This window comes from Hyaena hyaena, unplaced genomic scaffold, assembly GCF_003009895.1.
Source record: "Hyaena hyaena isolate Hyena2069 unplaced genomic scaffold, ASM300989v1 scaffold_18, whole genome shotgun sequence".
Lineage (NCBI taxonomy): Eukaryota > Metazoa > Chordata > Mammalia > Carnivora > Hyaenidae > Hyaena > Hyaena hyaena.
In genome coordinates this window covers 5,815,150-5,835,165 of record NW_024080649.1, presented here as the reverse complement: position 1 = coordinate 5,835,165, position 20,016 = coordinate 5,815,150, and the positions used below count along the sequence as shown (strand labels likewise).

Here is a 20,016-nt window from a genome sequence, read left to right as displayed (position 1 = left end):
AAAAAAAATTTTTTTAATTGAGAAAAAGAGTTGGATGCTTAACCAAATGAGCCACCCAGGTGCCCCAATTTTAGAGCTACTTCTATGAAGTAGCTCTAAATGAAGCTGACTGCTGTCTAGGATAGGATAAAAAAAAAATTAAGTTTATTTACTTGAGAGAGAGGGAGACCTAGAATCCCAAACAGGCTCTGCACTGCAAGTGCAGAGCCAGATGTCAGACTCAATCCCATGAAAAAGGAGATCATGACCTGAGCCAAAAGCAAGAGTTGGACGTTTAACCACCTGAGCCACCCAGGCATCCCGAGGATAGGATTTTTAAAGTTTGACAAGTTGAATTCTGCTGGGAAAGGTAGCCATCCCATAGCCTAAAAAATACTACATCTCTTTAGAAAATGCCAGTTATGAGAATAGTCATGTACTTCTGAGTTTGGACCTTTGGGACTACAGGTGATCTTTGTTAGGCTGTGGGAATGGACCCTCACAAAGTCAGCATTGGTTCTTTACTGTCATAGGTATGTCTTATCAACTTGTAAAGGCCCAAACAAGGGATCTCTGTGACACTTGAATTGAGGTGCGCCCTCTCTTCAGAAGACAATCTGCCAGAAGTCCCTGCCTAAAACTTCCACCCAGGTCTCTCCTACATCACTTCATTTGCTAGAATGAAATGGAGATAAAAGCAGAAAAAGGGCAGTAAAGATAAAATTAATTTATTTGCCCTCACAATTCCGTGGACCACACTGGGCCCCACAGTCCTAGAAGCATGCCCTGCAGCAGTGGGCTGGGGAGTCCAGTTCTCTGGAGTGCCTACTCCCTTGTCCAGAGCCACATTAAGCCTGCTTCCGACGGACCCCAGCATCCTGTTCCCACATGCAAAGGTACGCAGGTCCATCTGTAGCCAACCCGGACCTGCCTCTGGCAGTAAGGACAGGGCCCTGCGGCTGCTACTGCACTGATCCCTGGGGACCTGGGTGAGTGGGAGGGCAGGTGGGGTTCAGTGCAGAGAGCTGCTGTTTTGCTCTTCAAAGGCCATCTTGCCCAGGAGCTGGCTGTCCAACTCCACCCCACTCACAGGCAGCTGGAAGAAGTTCATTTCGGCTGCTAAGGCTGCCATGGCAGAAGGGTCCTGGCCAAACTGAGCTCGCAACATCATGTCCATTTTCTCCAGCCTCCTCTTGAGCCGCTTGGCTTCCCGCTCCCGGATAAGCCGGGCCTGCCTCTTCTCTGGGGTTTCATTGGCCCGCTTCAGCCTCATGGCCTCCCGATCCCGCTGCAGCCTGCGTGCCCGCTGCTCATCAGTCTCCTGCATGCGCTGCAGGCGCTTGGCTTCACGGTCCCTCATGCGCCTTACTTCCCGCTCCTCTGGCGTCTCATTGTCCCGCCGGCTTTTCTTGGCCGTGCGCTCTCGTTCCAGCCGCTGCAGCCGTACTTCCAGAGGCTCATTCTGTCGACGTAGGGCCCACTTGCGAACACTGGGGGTCTGTGCTTCCAGTAGCTTACGGTAGGCAGCACAATTGTTGCACACAAGCAGAATTCCAGCAGGGTACACTGGAGGACTGAAGGCAATGTCCTTCCCTTCAGCACTGGAGGGGCCCTCACTATGGGCTGGGGGTAGGGATTCCATATTAAGTACTTCAGGGAGTTTCTCACTGGAATACAAAAATTTCAGAGGGTTAGTGTCTCCTAGTCCAGCTCAGATATCCAACTCTGACTTATTCTGGTCTTACTGGGCCAGCTGCTCCCAGTTCACCACTAGGGGTCAGTCTGAGGACTTGGGAGACCTCTTCTAGCCCCCTAACCCCCACCTTCTCTGGGCTAGGTATCTATCAAGTCATAAAGTCTACCTGGAGTTGGAGACTAAGCCAACTTCCAGGTATCAGCCCAACCCCCACAAATTTGCGGTTTTCATTCCAGATGGCTGGTGGTGTTCCTAAGAACCAGGTAGGGCAGTCCTCCTGTGGAAGCAGCAATCCTTGAAGTGGAAGCTACGTTTAGGGGAGTCCACCAGCTCAGCCTCTCCTGCCTTGGCTGACTCTGCATTGTACCCTCGGCAAATGGAACTAGGACACAATTCACATAGTTCCAGTCTTCCTGAGACTCTTAGCACCCTGTGACTTCTTTCACTGAGTTTTATTATGAATGTTCTAGGACTGCTTCCCTGCCCCCATCTCTTATGAAAATATTATTCTGATAGAGGAAGGAAATGGGAATTCATTTCCATTTGGGGATATCTAATGGAATGGGCATATTTACTAGCTTCATTACTTGTATTTCCGAAGAGTCAAGAGTCAGTTACCTTTGCATTACCTATCTCTAGCCTTTGTTTTTATTTGGGAAAGCAGAACCCGCACCCAGTAATTTGTTCCCAGAGCAAGAGGTTTAGGTGGCCAGCTAACCTGTTAAATGTGGCATGGCTGGTAAAACGGGCTCCACACACAGCACAGTTAGACCTCTGGTCCTCCGAGTGGATTAGGAGGTGACGACCCAAGGACCCTGGGGAACTGAGGGCCCGGCCACAGACAGGACACATATAGCTTTTGGCGCTCACCACTGCTGCAGTGTGCTGTAAAACAGAGCCTTAATCTGTCAACTCATGCAACCTTTAGATAAGTTACACCCACTCAGAGACTGCTTTCTACGAAATGTCCCCTTTCCTTAGTCTCAGAAAAAGGGATTTGCAACAATTCTCCCTGTTTAGCACCTGGAAAAGTAAGAGTCTTGTGTTAACAGGCCTTTAGAAGGGCCAGACCATTCAGATTATTGTTCAGATTTCATTAGTTTTGAGTTTTGACTATGTTCTGGAACATGCAGCTGGCCAAATGAACAACAGGGCTCCAAAGAGCCCTCTTCAAAACCCGCAAAGAATTCATGCTTGGGATAATTTCTATCTGCTTGCTTCACACCGTGTAGGTACAAATGCATGGTAAGGAAGCAACAAAGGCCAAGTGTAGAAGCTAGCTGGGAAGACTGGAATCCAAAAGACACTTGGTCTTGCCTTTTCTTCAATCTTTTCAAAAGTCTTCTAAAGAAATACGTCTCTTCATGAACCAACTATCTGTATGGTAAAGCCCAGGCTGCCATGTGTGCTGATGCCTTTCTAATACAGATCACAAGGCAAAGGTGCTCTGTGACTTGATCAGGGAAAAAAGAGCACAAGAGCTTGTGTTCTTCTGATCCCCTCATTTACACTTTCTCTAATATAACAGAAACATTTATGTTAAGTCATTTTTTCTTCTTTAAAACAAAGCCCTCATTATTAACGGATCTTAGTTTCTATTTCACCATTTAGAATATGCATTATGTAATTTTGGGAAAAAAATGATACTTAATTTTCAAAGGTGTCTGCCTGGGAACCCAGAACAGTTTACCCAACATATTCAACTTAGTCTCTAAAATGTTCTGGAACCCTGAGTGGACTCTTCCTGGAAGCAACAACCCAAGGTTCCTTTGGGAGCTGGAGGCAAAGGCTAACCAATAAACGAGCTGCTGAGCAAGTGGCTCCCCAGCCCATACCTGGTACACATGAGCAATTAGCTGCTCTCGACTCCCACAGTCTAGCTGGCAGAGAGGACACTGGCAGAGTCCAAGTAAGGGGTCAGAATTCAAGTTCCCCGTGACCTGCAATTCAACAAGTAGGCAATTCATTAAGACAGTTTACCACTCTTTTCCCTGCCCCTACTTCTTTTAACAGGCTATCCTGTTAAAAGGAACACAACCTGATATCACATGTTATTCTTAGGTTCCCATTATGGACTGAAGGAAAAGGTAATAGGGCAAGGGAATTAAATTTGCCCCTTTCTTTATTTTCTCCAAGGCTTTCTGCCATGAGGACATAGGGCATATCTATGCCCCAGGGACAGCTTATCTATTTTTTCCCCTAAGGTTAACTCTCTTGGATTAGCTTCTCTCCGGCTGTGCTTCTTGCAGGAATCCTCAGGAAACAATTTAGTGAGAAGATGGCACCTCAGGTAACACTCTGACTTAAATTTGCAAGCATATTCAAGAGTACATTTCAGGAAGTCAGCCGATAGTCTTGCAAAAGTGAATATTCTGTCTGGAAAGAAGTGGGGAAGCTGTACCTCAGTTAGTGATATGTAGGTAGACAGGAAAGCTGGTGTGATGAGAGTTGTGTCTGAGGTTTGGGTAAAGGGAGCTGTGAAGGAAGACAGGCTTCACATGAAGGTCCAGAAGACCATCGGGCATCAGGGCCAAGGAGAATAACGGCCGGGGGTGGGGGTGGGGCGGTCGTTCCTGGGCTCAGAAACCATTTGTCACTTGCCTCATGCTCTACCACTTCATTCCCACCAACAGGCTGCTCCACATTTTCTAACTCTTTTTCCACTTTGACCACCCCTCCATCTTCCTCTGATGTGTGGGAAGAGACTTCATCTTGTGTGGTCTCCTCTTCATCACCCTCACTGTCACCTGGAACACACAAATTGGTCAGTAGTTCTGATTTTTGCATAAATAGATCTTGAGTTGCTTTCCACCTTAGAGTCTGTAGCTACAATGAAAATATTTTCAGATCTTCCATAACCGAGTCTGTATCAAAGAATAGTTTATATAGTTGGATAGCTGGATACAAATCATGTTAAGTCAAAGAGCTACATAGCTATGACTTACAATGCCATTTACACACTAAAGAGAAAAATCTGAGGCAAAACTGCATTAGACAATGGTTATTGGGCCCTGTACATTATCATAAAAATAATTCTTCTTACCCATGATTCACAAATATCTCATACTTCAAATCATACCTCCCATACACCTCACATCATGCTCATTCATTCCCCCAACACACCACCTCTGACCTACCCACACTTCTCACTGATTTTATTACTTACTTTTCTTCATAAGCCCCCTGCACGATTTTTTCACAGTATCACATATACTATTCTATTGTGTCCCACGCATCTTTTCTCTCCCCAAGGCACACAAAGAAACACCAATAAGTTTTTCCTTCCTCTTCTCAATAAAGGAGGCAATAGTAAATTAGTTAAAAAATAATGTCACGCAATAGGGAAAAGTTTGTTCAGTCCAGTGGAAAAAAACACCACAGGAACCAACCTCAGGCCATTTGTTGTGGTATCTGACTCAGTGGGTTTTTAACTCTGTTAGTAACTCAGGATTCTAGGCTAAATAAGTCCATTGTTTCTCTTGTTTCTTTGGATTATCTAATGGATAACTAACTGCATTAAGTGGAGGGAACAGGCCTTTCTTTAGGATTAAGTATGATTTCTTCTGACTAAAGTAAAAATTGAGTTTATTTACATTTAGGGGTAGAATGTAGCTGTGGGGAGGTCTGTCTGTGGCTGGGGGATCTGCAAGATTTTTGTGGGTCGATGTTTTCCCCTATTATAAAATATGGGGAAAATAAAAAAGATTTTTTAAAAACCATGATAACAAAAGGGAGTTTATTCTGAAAGGGAAAAAAAAGTGCAAGTACCTTGAAGATCACAAGAGGAAGCCAAGCCTAGGGAAGCTGTCAGACTCCAGCCCCATCCCAACCATACTTAGATCCTGGCTTCTCGGGCCTGACTGTGAGCAAGAGAAATACAGAGTAGACTGTCACCTGTGAGACTCAGCTTTCCTAGTCACAGGGCTTCTTGTCTTCTCTCTACCACCCCTCATAGAGTTTTTAAATCCACCAGCATCTGCCAAAACTGGTTACATTCTATGTCTTCATAAGAAAATCTAACCAAATCATCTGCTAGTAGTTATGTAGGTCTCTATTAGATACTCTGCTTGGCTGGTGGACTGGATTTGGGCCCTGGAAAGATCTACATGGTACGTATGCCTTATTCCCTAGCCTAAAGCTTTCGTGTGTATTCATCTCAACAATGAAGGATTATTTGAACAGACTAAATCACACCATATTTTCTCACCAGCTCATCCAGAATACTTGTAAACTTAGTCTAAGACAAACTGTATCAAACACACTAGGTGACTAATCAAAAATCCAGATATAGCTCTCTACTAAAAAGATTTAAAAAAAAAAAAAAGTATGCCATCTAAAGGGATGATGCAGCTTTTCGAGAATGGAAACCTACTAGACTTTTATAGATGTTGCCATTCCTATCCTGTTACTCAAACTGGTGGCTCCCACAGGTTTTCTAGAAATATTTGGGTTCGTTTTTCTGTACCTAAGCAATTAGATGCTTATTTTTTTTTCAAAATTATTAATTTAAGTGGAAAATAGTTCCTAGAAGGTCACTGAATTCTTTCCCTCTTTTTTATTCTTTAACCCCCAATGTAGAGAAAAATAAAAAATGTCACTCTCAATGGATAGTAAGAACAACCAATATCAGATGGATGTGATTAGTAAAGTATGGAAATCATCCTAGGAAATAACCTATCTCAAAATATATTTGTTCAGGCAAGTCATGAAACAGATAATCCATCAGGCTCAGTTAGTTGCAGTCACTACCTTTTCCATCTCTTTCCAGGGATCTACTTAGGACTTGGTGTAGGAAGATACTGACTCTAGCATTTTATTCCTTTTCTAAAAAGGTAAATTTATTATTTTAAAAGTAGTCTATTTGCCCACTGTGGGGCTCAAACCCACAATCTTGAGATCAAGAGTCATGTGCTCTGCAGAGTGAGCCACCCAGGTACCCAGAGACTTTACCATTTTATATGATGCATAATCTCATCTGTAAGCAAATCCTCTTATGTAACATTCAAACTGGGTCCTTAAGCAAAAATTTCATTAAATGCCACTCTTACATTTTGTTAATTATAAGTAAATAGATTCTAGGAGACAGGGATTCTTTTCATTTGACCTAACCCAGGAACTACTCGAGTACTTATCATCTCTATGTCCCTGCCTATCACAGTCATCACAAAACTATCTGTGTGTGGCACTGTGTCAAGTTCTACAGTCCAGGAGTTAAAAAAATATAAGGCCAAACCTGTCCTCTCTCTGGACAAGCGTATGTTCATACACCTTAGAACACCTTTCAGAACACTGAGGATCCACAAATCTCTTTCAAGTCTTCCTCCCAACCCCCATGCACAATCCCCAGAGCACACACACTCTGATAATTCTTCTCCCATTGCCCTGAGTCATTACCAGAAGGTGCAGAACTCACTGCTACTGGAGTCCTGATCTCTTAGTTGTTGGATAGCTTGTCGCTGACTGCCAAGGTCTCCAGGAAAATCAGTTTTCATCATCGCCTGGCGGGCTTGCTCTTCTAGCCCAGCAAATACTTGATCCCCTGGTGGTCACAAGGAGAAATAGTCAGGCCACCAGCTGGGAGGCATATCCCCAGGCAAGCTGGTTAGAAAATCAGACCATTCAAAGGTACGAGACAAGCAGGTGCCCTATTGTGGGGTCATCTATCTCTTAGTGAGCTTGCTGCCTCCTGGAGTTTTTGGGCACGGCTATTCTTCCTGGGCAGTAAGCCAGATGCTCTAGAAGGTATCAGTTGCTTAACTCCTCCCAATCCTGATTCCTTTCAAAAGGTAATCAATTGCTACTTTACAAATTTAACATCAGATATCAATTCCACATATAACCTTCCATCAGGATTGGGGAGACAGAGGCAGAAGAGGCAAAGTGATGGGATATTAAAGACAGGGCAACAAATGTGGGCACAATCTCTGAATCTTAGTGCACTGACATTACGGCCCTGACTCAGAATTTATCTCTGACTATAAACAAGTGCTTCTTTACTTCCAAATAACAATCTCTCTAATCTCATCTTTCATCCACTCTCCTTTCAAGAGATACTCTGGAAGTTCTTCCTTGACTCTTCTTTGCCTACCAGAGTTAACCACAAGCAAATCAACAACTGGTTGAATAAGAGATTAAAAAGAAAACAGATAATATATGAACTCATTTTTACTAAGAAACAAACTTCCTGAAACACACCAACTAATTTGCAAGAAATAATATTTTATCTAGTCTCCCTGATCAATCTGGTATTTTTTCCTTTTTCTTTTTTCATATGGAGTATCCAAAAGCCCAGCACCTGTCCTTGATAATGCATTTGCTGGAGATGAACTCTGCCTAGGATTGTGTGGTTATTGAAGAGTTAACGTTTAAGTGCTCTTTTTTTTTTCCAAGAGGCCAGGCATAAGGAGAAAAGAGAATTGGGTTTCTCGAGGTTTCCATTATCTCAGTCAGAGTGGAAACTACAGTCCCCACTCCCAGCCACCAAGAGAGAATAATAAAAAGCCCTAGTGAAATGTCTGACAATAGACCAGGCACTTTCTTAGTGAAGAGAAAAAAGGAATATAAACAGGCTCAGGTTCCAAGACAGGATACAATGAGGCAGGAGAAATGGTCAGTTGACCTGTGCTATCAGTCCTTGGACGATGAAAAGAAATGATGTAAAGTAGGCTTCATGTAATTCACTTTGGCATTTGTTTAGCAAAAAACTCAGTGAGCATCTAGATGCTAGGTGCTAAACACCAATAATAACTACTATTTGGCACATCCTGGTTCCAGGCTCTACGTTAAGTACTATGCAGTTTGTTTTTTTAAGTTTATTATTTTTTTGAGAGAGAAAGAGAGAGAGTGAGCAGGGAAGGGGCTGAGAGAAGGATAGAGGATCTGAAGCAGGTTCTGTGCTGACAGCAGAGAACCCGATATGGGCTCACACCCATGAACTGTGAGATCATGACCTGAGCCAAAGTCGTACACTTAACTGAGCCACATAGATTCCCCAGTGCTTTATAGTTTTTATCTTAATTCTCTGCCAAACTCTATGTGGTAGGTATTCCTACACATATTTTACATAAGAGAAAACTCATGTCTATAGAACAAAGTATTCAAACTCAGATCTGTACAATTTAAATATCCATATTTGAACAAAATTTTTTTAACATTTATTTATTTTTGAGAGGAAGAGAGACAGAGTGCAAACAGGGGAGGAACAGAGAGACAGGGACACACAATTTGAAGCAGGCTCCAAGCTCTGAGCTGTCAGCACAGAGCCTGATGCGGGGCTCAAACTCATGAACTGTGAGATCATGACCTGAGCTGAAGTCGGATAGTTGACCGACTGAGCCACCCAGGTGCCACAAATATCTGTATTTTTAAACTGCTTTCTAGCAGAGGTGTAAGCAGTTTAGATAGTTCATCAGAGTTGTGCTGCAGAAAACAAACACTTGTCTCTGTGTGAGAAGAATAGCTCTGATCCCAGCAATAATGTTACCTTCGTACCATAAGAAACTGATGCTACACCTCAAAGATCAAAATAATTTTATTCTCAGGGCCAATAAATGCTAAAGGGAACCATCATTTTGATGGTTCTGATACCCTGTGATGAGTTACCATGCCAAGGCTAGAGTAACTAATACTATGGCTACTCTGATTGCTACTGGGAATGGGAGTACAGGTGGCAAGGGTTCAAGTGAACTTTAGCCACAAGCACTCAAGTAAAAGAAAAATAAGCTGCTTTAAGTCCATTTCCAAAATATCAAGATCATAAACTGGACATAAATTACTGCAAGGAAGAGCAAAAAGTGAACTATGTGTTATAGCAACTTCTCATCCTTCTTTGCAGAAGTAAAATATTTTTCTTCATGGTGGTTCCACTTTAACCACAAGATCATGGCCAATTGGACTAATTACTGAATTCTTCTAGGTAGATGCATGCTTTTGGACCTGGAAACCGTGGGCAGAAATGGCACTAAGGAACAGGTCACGTACCAGCATATAATTATCAAGGGGCAGACCATTCTCATCAGTGCACTTCTCATCTCTAAAGAAACCTACCCAGAAAAAAAACCAGGTTTATAACATATGAAAAATACATACTTCTTTCCACCTTAATAGGTAATTACATTGAATTAGTAGAAGGGCATCTAAAAGGATAAGTACCTCTAAAGATCAACCACTTATTCAGTTTAGACCCATCAACTTGAGCTCAAAATTTCTGTCTACTGTTATTGTCTAAATATTTAGGCCTTCACAGAACAGAGAATTCAATTCCATACAATGTCCCTATCTAGGACTTTCGCTGGCACTCTCACTTAGGATAGTTAGAATAAATTGTTATTCCCTTTGGGCAGTTTGGCTCTATTTCCAACTCCTGGAAAAGGCTAAGGTAAACTTCATTCCTTAGGGCCATTCTTATCTTAAACATCAACAGAAAGCAAAATATAGAAAAACCATTAATAAAGTGATTTGGGCATATCATGATCTTCCAGTAGGCCCTATTTACCTAAGCTCTAAATCTGACTGTCCAGAACTATCCTGTCATAAAAGGTACTGATATTTGCTAAAAATGTCATAGTAACTCAAATATAATGTGATCCATAGAGATACTCACGCTTAAGAGGTGTTATGCAACTGCCTTTTTTTTTAAATTAAAAAAAATTTTTTTTAACATTTATTCATTTTTGAGAGACAGAGACAGACCGTGAGTAGGGGAGGGACAGAGGGAGAGGGAGACACAAATCGGAAAATTGCCTGCTTTTCTAATGTAGAATTATTATTTCCTTCTATCTTGAGACTATTGAAGTAGGTTTAAAAAACACTCAGGTCTCTAGATATTAATGTAGGGCAACCATCTTATTTAACATAGATATTTGTCTATCAAAAGTTGAAAACAAGTTATCTAAGCTCTACAGTAAAAAGCAAGGGGCTGCCTCTTTTTTTTTTTGGTATGAAATCAAGACACTGTTTGTCTGATTTGGCTAAGGTTTTCCAGACTAGACAAGAACAAGGCCATCCAACCAAGTCTGTAGGACAGAGGAGAAGCTTAGGATAAAAGTGACTAGAAAGGCATAGATTTTACAATTTTCTTTCTTGAGTCCTTGGTGCAATTAAATACATGCAGTTTCTGGCTGACTGAAATTAAGGAAGGCGAAGCAGCTGAAAAATATTCTAACACAGCAGAAGTCAAATTCAGAAAAAATGAGCTAGTCTTGGGAGTGAGGGGCTTAGGATTCCATTCCAGCTGACAGTCGCTGTGAGCCAAGGTGCTGCTACATGCTGGGAACATAGCCATTTACCTCTCAAGGATGCTGACAGAATGAACGAGGAGAAAACAAGTTGCACTTTTTGGAAGAGAAGGGACTTTAAAAGCTTTTTTTCCCCCTACTTCTCTGTAAAAGCTGAGAAGCTTTTACTGAAATTTGAAGTTTTTAGTCTTGTATGTACTTTTCAAACTGAAAACAAAAGTCTCTGAAGAAAAAGTTTTCCTTTGCTTAGTGGTTTGGTTGGCATAAACACATCAAATGAGGGTGTACGAGGGACTATTTTCAACCTCTCTAGAAAAGAGCTGACAGAAACTTGCACTCAGAAGGAGGTAAGATGAGGAAAGACAGGCAGAGGAAGGTCTAACATCCCTTAGCAGTTTCTCTGAAACTAACAATTCTGGGATTTTATTCCCAAAGCTCTATGTCAAATCTATGAACTGAGCAAACTACAAGAGTATGTGTGGATGTTTCTGGGGAAAGGAGAGATCATGACGGTAATTCAGATACAGAGACAGTCCTGAGGAAAGCCAAGTAAATGCAGTGCATCCTGCCCATTGGCTTCTAAAGTAGATCTGACAAGATCTGACAAATGCTGCCAAGCTACAGCAGTGGGATTCTTTCTTTCTTTTCTTCTTTCTTTCTTTCTTTCCTTTCTTCCTTTATTTTTTTTTAAGTTTATTTATTTATTTGGGGAGTGAGCAGCAGAGAGATGGGGGGAAAGAGAGAATCTCAAGCAGGGTCCACGAAGTCAGTGCAGAGCCTGATACAGGGGTCAAACCCACGAACCATGAGATCGTGAACTGAACTGAAATCAAGAGTCCAATGCTTAATGGACTGAGCCACCCAGGCACCCCTACATCAGTGGGATTCTTAATATATTCCTTTAGGTGGGCTTTGAACTTCATGACACAATCTTCTTCCCAGAAGGCAGATGTAATGGAGCTCAGCCATTACTCAAGTGCCGACTAGCTTTAACATTTCAGCAAAGCTTCTGCAGACATTCTTGCCTCCCAGACCTTGAGTCCATTCCACTTACTTTAAATAGATAAGCAGCATTAAATTCAATACATTTGATTGGTTCCATTTCACTGCAAGGGAATAGGAGACTCAAGCAATCAGAACACTAAAACTACCTATTTCTATTTGCCACTTTTGTCATGGGCAAGGAGAAGATGTTGTTTTGAAAAAGGCAGGACCAGTTTCAGTCTCCAAACAGTAAACAAGCACAAACTCCTGAGATACTAGCAAATCTCAGTGTCTTTTCTTCTTTAGTCAAGCTTAGTCTATTACCCGAGAAGCCTTCGTGGTTCCCTATACAAATGCATCTCTGAAAACAGCCCCTCCCTGGGAGTCTGTTGTTTAGTTGCAGCTGAACATTCTGTGCACAGCCCTCATAATGGTCACCTCCACAGAGCCTGCAAAGCCCCACCCACTCCACCACAATACGATGTTGACTAGGCACTGGAAACTGCATTTCTGGAGCTGTGGAGATGTAATACTCTCTTATCTTCTCCATGGCCTGTTTGTCCATCTGTTTTCTGACCCAATACCAACTCACCTTGGGTTCAACTATTGAAGGAGGAGATTCAGCTGATGGATATATGCTACACGGACACAGGCACAGGCCATACAACCCTAGCTTCCCTTGGCCTTATCACAATCAGGCCATCATCCCTGCCACCTGCGCTCCTTAAAGCTAACCAAGTCTGCGCTGGAAAGATGGCTTTTATAAGTAAACAGCCAACTCCTATGACTGCCTTATTTTTGAACCCATCTACTAGAGTACCTTTCCTCCCCTGCCTTCTTGGGGTCACATCTGTGTCTTTTATTGATACTTGTTTTCAATCAGAGAGGGAAGACAACTCTCCTAAGCCTCTGTATTGGATTAGCAAGGCTAGAGATGTCTCTCTTGACAATCCTCACCTTCAGGCCCACTACATTTTACTGTTGTAGCAGCAATTTCTAAACCCTTCCGAAACCACTCACTCACCTTTATATTAAGCAGACTTCCACATCCACCTATTCCAGAATATACTCCTAGAAGCATCCAACTTGTTCTCTCATACAACTTTTCCAGGAGTTAAGTTGAAGAATTAATTGTATATGAAGGTGTGCCACCCTAATCTCAATAACCTATACAATATTCAAATTCTCCTAATTCCTCTGTTCCTACTATTTCTTCTCTCCCTCTTGAAATTACCCAATAAGGTAAGTTAAGGTACGGAGTACCTGATATACAGGATATTTTTAATAAACTTTAGTCCTCTTAACTCCTTGACTAATCTACCCACTCATATGTAGAAGAGTGTTTCCCTTGAAAATAACTGTTACATACTATTGCAATGAATTCTCTTCAGATGCTGCTGTACTTTATTTGGTCAGTCCTTAATAATAAAAGGTGCTATGTGGCTCTTTTTTAAACATTTGGGTGGGGATGCTTCTCTGCCCAGATCATACAGGTCAATTATATCAAATCTACATAGACAGACATATTAATGTTAACTTAGAAAGCACTTTTGAACATTCTATGTTAGTAGTACTAGAAGTAAAGAGGAATAGCAGGAAATATAAATGGGACTTAGTCTCTGCCCTCTAAAATTTTACAGTCTAATTACTGAAATAAAACACACATACATATAAAACTGCTGAGAAATAATGCAAGGCAATAATGCATACCTGGTTTTGCTGTTACTAGTCCTTCTCTCATGTGATCCATCGCACACACTGCTTCGTAGTCCTGAAACACTGCATTCTAAATGCCACTCCCCTTCTCTGCCTGAAAACCTTCAGTAGCTCCTTAGAGCCCACAGTGTGAAGTATGAACTTGGCCTGAGTTAAACATCTCCAACTTCATGTCCTAGGACATCTGGATAAATAAAACTTCTGCTTCTACAAAGTCTCCTTATCCCCTGAACATATGCATTCCTTCTTTTCTCTTTGCTCACATAATTTTCCCTACCTGATTTCACCTCTTTCTTCTTCCTTTCTTAAAAATCCACTTCCTACCTTCTAAGGCCCAGTTCAAGTTCAGTCTAAGACCTTCTCCATGAAGCATTCCCTTGCTACTTCAGGCCATGGAACTCTCTCTGTAGTACACACAGTCTGCAGCATCCCTATGTGGCACACAGCATATACTATCTTCTGTTTTTAGATATTATTTTATATATCTGTGGCTCCATTATAGTCTTATATATCCTTATATTGTTTTACATCCCTGGCATCTAGCACAAGGCTTTGCACAGATATCCTATAAATGTCTGTTAATGTGAATACTAAGGATGAATCAAGTGCACTTACTCCTAAGATGAGTTTCTAATACTTCATCCAGCAACCAGACACACTTTAAACCCATCACGTTCAACCTCTTTAACCCTTTTTTCCTACACAAATTAGTGTAAGCATCTCACCTAAACTGTTACTACTCTTTCATTTCAACCCTCAATGTTCCCAGGTTCCAGAAGACAAAACCCAGTACTCACAGTGAACTTTATTTGGATTTGTCTGTTTCCTACGGGACATGTTTTCCTGATCCAAAAGCTCTGGCCTTTCCCAGTTTCACAACTGGATATGTTACTGCTTCCCTGCAGGGTGCTGACCTACAATAAAAAGGATATTGTTAGCACATGCCATTTTCCCCCAAAATTAGACAAAATTAAAGATAAAAAGACTTTTAAAAAATAGTAAGCACATAAAACTCACCAGTTATAAATAATTGAACTAATTAAAAAAAAAGAAATGGGGGCGCCTGGGTGGCTCTAGGTCGGTTAAGCATCCGACGTGGGATCAGGTCATGATCTCACAGTTTGTGAGTTCAAGCCTTGCATTTGGTTGTGTGCTGACAATGCAGAGCCTGCTTGGGATTCTCCTTCTCTCCCTCTCTGTCTACCCCTTCCCCACTTGCGCTTTCTCTCTCACTCAAAATAAATAAATAAATTTTAAAAAGAAAGAAAGAAATCTCTAGCACAACATCAAGGTCCCAAGAAGTTTAAGAGGAGATTCCTTCAAAGGATTTAGAGAATTCTACCCTAAACCTATCTGTGGAATCCAGAACACTGTTATGTGATCATGATCAAGGTCATAGGATAGAAAAGGAAGCAAAACACTTAGGCAAACAGTTTTAGAAGCACTTCAGGCTCAAATGGATATAACCCCCATGAATGTAAAAGGAAGCAAAAGGAAGCTAAAGAGGGTGGCAGCTCACATGTTACACGCCCACTGGAAGTCAAGCCCTGCAATCTGCACAAATGGGAACCTCCAGATGTTTTTTCAAGAAGTTATCTTGCCCGGAGGTGACAAAGCATCACATCCCTGCAAGACAGGAAACATCTCAAAACTTTTAGGCATCTATAAATGAAATCAGCACGGGAAATAGAACCTCTACCTAGTGAGGTAGACACAGTGCTGGCCACTGTGGATGACAGGGCACTAAGTCAAATTAGGCTTCCAATGTTGAAGATGAGCTCTCACCGGAAGAGCCAGATGCTATCCGCACTGTTGAGTATTAATTCAACCTCCCAGTGTGGAACATCAACCTGGCCCTGCTCACATGCTCTGGAGTGGCAGTCAAAGTTAGTAACTTTAGTGCCTCTTTTCAATCCAGCCTCCATGTAGCAAAGAGATCAGTGGGAAGAACAAAGAGAAAAGCTCCCTAAAGGAGAAGTGCTATGGAGACCTGCATCCGCTTTCCTGAAACTGGAGGGAACAGATACATAAGCCTGGAGGTTCCTGGTTAGTTTCCAAGAAAGACTTTTCCAGCAGTAAGTGTTGTTAAAGAGTCTGACATGGATTAGTAGTGAAAACTGAAATTTTCTACAAAAGTCACAGTGAATAAACAAACAGATTAAAAAGAGATTCTCTTTCCTACCAAGGACAAGAATATGGATCTGTTCACCCTCTAAGTTTTCTTCCTGCCTTTTCAAGTTATACTGATACTGAATAAGCAAGTAATTTTATGCCTTAAGACTCATTCTGAGAGGCTACTGCTAGCTATACTCTCACTCCAGTCAGTGAAGACTCATCTCCTGTTAAGCCAACTAACTCCTCTATGTAGCTAGAAAGGACCTCAGGCCTGTAATCAGATCCTGCCTCCCCTTACCAAAAGAAAGAAACCGCAAATGGCAAAGACAGGCCTCCACAGGAAGTGGCAAAGGAAGCAGCTTTCAGGCAGTCTTCTATCATATCTGCATATCAAACACAGTTCTTTTTCAGACCTTTAATTAAAACAACAACAACAGCAAAAAACAACTCTAAATGTATACAGTAAAATCAATTTTAACTAGTTAGAGGGCAGTATGCTGTGAGCTAATGCTAATGGTATGTATTCTCTGTTCTAAGTTTTGTTTGCATAGATCATTTCTCCCCAACCAAGTAGTTATTAGTGTAAGCAGTGAAGGAATATTCACTTTGGGTCTTTTCCTGTGGAATCATAAAATGGAAAGTTGAATGAAATGCATATTGTTTACCATTTTTTTCTAACATTTGCAGCGCTACACCTATTATATAAGGAAAAAATGAAATATTAACTAATCTTTAAATTTTCTCATCAAGATCAGAATTTGAAACTCTGTGAAAAAGTAATGAAGACCCTTCTGAAGGAAGGCCAAATAACGTGAGACATGCTCAATTCAGATCGTCTTGGTGAGGCAACAATTCAATACAGAAGCTAGAAGTCAGAAACAGATGAGCATCTGCATATTGAAATAGGCAGTCTTCTGCATGTCACAATCCTCCTAGCGGCCAAATGGGGAAATGACCAGATGGTACCCAATGGGACTTCACACCTGAAGGATTACAGGGAAAAAAATAAGCAAACACCCTACCCTCCCTCATAAAAAGAAAGCCAGTGGGGTCGTGGACTCAATAAGAAAATAAATAAGAAAATACATACATAAATGACAATGTAATGTAAGTGCATTCTTGACTACACAGCAGGATCTCAGAGGTTAGACAACAGTTTTATAGGCCGTAAAAACTAATAAAAGTCATAGACACATTGCCCTAAAGATCACACATTCGGTTTTTCTTTTAACACTGCCTCAGTTCCCAAGATTGAATCCGAAACTAACACAAAATGTAAATGGAGAGCGGCCTGAACATCATCGCCATCTGGAAGAAAAAAACGGGAAGGGGAGAACGGTAAGCAGTGAGGTTCAGGTTTACAAGGGATTCTATGTAGAAAGGAAGGAAGCTTTATCTTTAGAACGAGGTTAAAAGTCCTTTGGAGGGAGGCCAACATCTCCCCCTTAACATTGTCCCAGGTCTCCCACAGGTGTTAGGTTGCAGCTTCCAGGACACACCACAGACGTTAGCATGGGGAAGAAAAAAAAAAAAGGAAAGAACAGGTGAAATCCAAGCTTTAAGAAAAGAGGGTGCACTCCCACCTCCAGCTCTGGTGCAGTTCCCACGGAGCAAAGTAAACTCGCCTGAATCCCAGTGATTTGTATCTGCCAGAAAGGAGAGAACGAGAAAGCTGGTCACGTAGCTGCCTCACTGTTCACCCTGTTCCCACTTTCTTTGGGTCTGGAGAATGTGTACAATCAGCCGAGACGGTGGTCCCTCTGGCTTCAGTCTTCTGAGGACAGGTAGATACCCAGGAATTATCGACAAAAGCTGGAGGTCTTCCGAGGCGGCTCAGACAAACCCTCAGACGACACAGTCTTCTCAGAAATCTAAATTTAGAAGCCGTTCTGCGAGACCGCGACGCGGGACTGACACCCGGGTCTGCACTCCCACGCCCATCCTCCCCCTCCCCCAGCTCCACCCCAGCCTGTCAGACGCCGGGGCCGCCCCTGCAGCGCTCGGCCCGGCGGGACCTGGGCCCACTGCGGGAGGGCGGCGGCGCGGACACCCCTCCCGCACCCGAGACCGCCCGAGGGACTGAAAGAGGAACGGCCGGTGGGGAGCCAGCCGAGTCTGGCCTCGTCTCGGGAGCCCGGCGCAGGGGGAGCGTCGGAGCCTGGGCTGCCCCCGCCCCCCGGCCAGAGCAAGCCCCGAGCCCCCTCCCCAGATACAGACAAAAGGACCGACAGCCGGCGAACAAGGGGGAGGGCGAGGAGCCCCTGCATCCTCAACCTAGCCCCAGAGGGAAGGAGACGGGGGTCTTTTTACCCGGCGCCTCGGCGCTCCACTGCGCGCCGCGTCCCTGGGCCCCGCCTCCGGACAGACGGACCGCCGGACAATGGGCCCCGAGCCGCAGCTCGGGACGGCCGGGCCGGGGCTTTCCGGGACTGGGCCCTGGCAAGCGGAGTGCGGCTTCGAGCCGAGCCGGTGGCGGGGAGCCGAGGGGCGGCGCTGCAGACGGACAAAGCCAACGGCAGACAGACAGACGGAGGGGGAAAAGATGGCGACGCGGGCGGCGGGAGCGCGCTGCTCGCGCACCCGCAGCGAGTGGGGCGCGTGCACGAGCCTCTCCTCTCTCCCTCCCCCTCTTCTCCAGCTCGGTCCCCCTCCCCGCTCCCCAGGAGCGCGCCCGGCAGCGTGGGCGGGGCTTGAGGGGAGAGGGGGGTCTGGGGAGGCGGGACTTAAGGGAACATCCAATCACAGACGTTCGAGGGGGGGCCTCGCTTCCATCCTCGCTCCCTGGAGACCACCCAGCCTCGCCCCCTCTTTGGTCTTTCTTCAGTCGGGTAAGTCCCTCAGCAACCTAACCTTTCCTGGACCTGTGAACTCCACCCTGACAGTCAACTCCGACCCTGGTTTCTTACCTCACCTTTGAGTTCAGCCACAAAACCCACATCCCCCAACCACAGCTCCACCGCAGGCTCCCTTTCTGCTTAGCCCAACCTTAATCTCTCCCCCAAACCAAACCCTCTTCCCTTGGTTTCCCCGACGCTTCAACGGTTTCTTCGTCCCTCTAGGCATTTCAAGTGTACCCAGACCGAGGGGCCGCGTTCCGCTGTCCAAACCGCAGAGGGGAAAAATGTTTAGATTTCTTTTAGACATTTAGGTCTCCAATATGCTTCTTAACTAGTAAAATAACAGTAGCTGTAGACCTAGAGACATAAGATACAGAATAGCATAGGATATAGAATAGAGTAACTTTAGCACTATTACCACTTAAGGGGCATTTGAGGCAATGGAAAGTGGTTAGATTCACTTCCTAGTGAGACACCTTCCCTTGTCATCATCCCTATTTCTTCACTACTTTGTTTCCTTCCTCTTATTCTCGTAGAATGCCTAAGCCTGCCTGTGACATAGCTTGCTTGAAGTAGGCAATGCGGTGAAAAGAAGATGGGATCTAGTAGTAGAAGATCTAACCTTGAGTCCCAGCTCTGCGCTGCCCAGCCTGGTGGCTTTGGACAAGTCCCTATTCTGAACTCTGCTTCCTAAAATGTAAAATCGATAATAATGTAATAATTCCTAACCTCTATTCTCATAGGGTTGTTGTAATGATAAGATTAAGTAAAACGAAGATATGAAAGCGTTATGCAGGTAATCGTTGTGATTCCTGGCCCCAGGAAGGCAGCAGAGCTAATGTTTTTAAAGCAACAAGTCCTGTTATTTGCATAAAGGACTCTTGCAAAATGTTCTTCCCATAAATCTCCAGTGAGATGATATCATTGTCTGCATCTTGTGTTTAATGTGAGAGAATGGCTGTATTGAAAGAACTTCGTCCTTTACAAGTGTGTATAGTAAATAGTTTCATTCATTCATTTATTGTGGCTGGGATATTTAAGTAGAAATTATTCTTTAATTTCAGTTAAGGAAACATTTTAATTTCATTTTAAATTTTAATTCTTAAGTAGCCAGAAAGTGGAATATTCTTATCTAACCAGAAGGTTTTTAGACAGTTTCATATCAGAAGGCAAGCTGGAGGAATGCCTGGGTGGTTCAGTTCGTTAAGCATCTGACTCTTGATTTGGCTTGGGTCATGATCTCACCATTCATGAGTTCAAGCACTGCACTGAGCTCTGAGCTGACAATGCAGAACCTGCTTGAGATTCTCTCTCTGCACCTCCCCTCCTTGTCTCTCTTTCTCTCTCTCTCTCAAAATAAATAAACTTAAAAAAAAAAAAAAAGAATGCAAGCTGGAATAAATTGCACTACTAGGTATTTACCCAAAGGATACAAAAATATTAATTGGAAGAA

The 20,016-nt window shown here is 43.3% G+C and overlaps 1 protein-coding gene across 6 annotated transcripts; it reads right to left on the bottom strand.

Moving 5' to 3' along the window:
• Positions 1 to 691: 691 nt before the first annotated feature.
• On the bottom strand, positions 692 to 18,309 carry ZNF821 (zinc finger protein 821). Of its 6 annotated transcripts, none has more exons than XM_039223346.1 (9): positions 18,037 to 18,309; positions 17,310 to 17,597; positions 16,025 to 16,109; positions 14,409 to 14,525; positions 7,089 to 7,214; positions 4,277 to 4,422; positions 3,511 to 3,615; positions 2,394 to 2,560; positions 692 to 1,646 (listed from the first exon to the last, which is right to left on the bottom strand). In XM_039223346.1, the coding sequence occupies exons 4-9, from the start codon at positions 14,446 to 14,448 to the stop codon at positions 992 to 994; spliced, it is 1,239 nt and encodes a 412-aa protein (XP_039079277.1). In that variant the 5' UTR covers positions 14,449 to 14,525; positions 16,025 to 16,109; positions 17,310 to 17,597; positions 18,037 to 18,309; the 3' UTR covers positions 692 to 991. The 6 variants fall into 6 exon arrangements, with proteins under 6 accessions (XP_039079277.1, XP_039079281.1, XP_039079287.1 ...); XM_039223350.1 differs by having other exon boundaries at positions 17,310 to 17,372; XM_039223356.1 differs by lacking the exon at positions 18,037 to 18,309 and adding an exon at positions 17,944 to 17,959 and having other exon boundaries at positions 17,310 to 17,372.
• Between the last annotated feature and the right edge of the window lie 1,707 nt (positions 18,310 to 20,016).

Excerpts from the sequence above, each read along its gene's own strand:
- ZNF821 (XM_039223346.1), bottom strand. The coding sequence starts at position 14,448 with ATGTCCCGTAGGAAACAGACAAATCCAAATAAAGTTCACT. Across the intron at positions 3,616-4,276 it reads ATGAAGTGGTAGAGCATGAG|GTCACGGGGAACTTGAATTC; the intron begins GCAAGTGACAAA and ends GTTGAATTGCAG. Across the intron at positions 2,561-3,510 it reads TAATTGCTCATGTGTACCAG|CACACTGCAGCAGTGGTGAG; the intron begins GTATGGGCTGGG and ends TCTGTTTTACAG.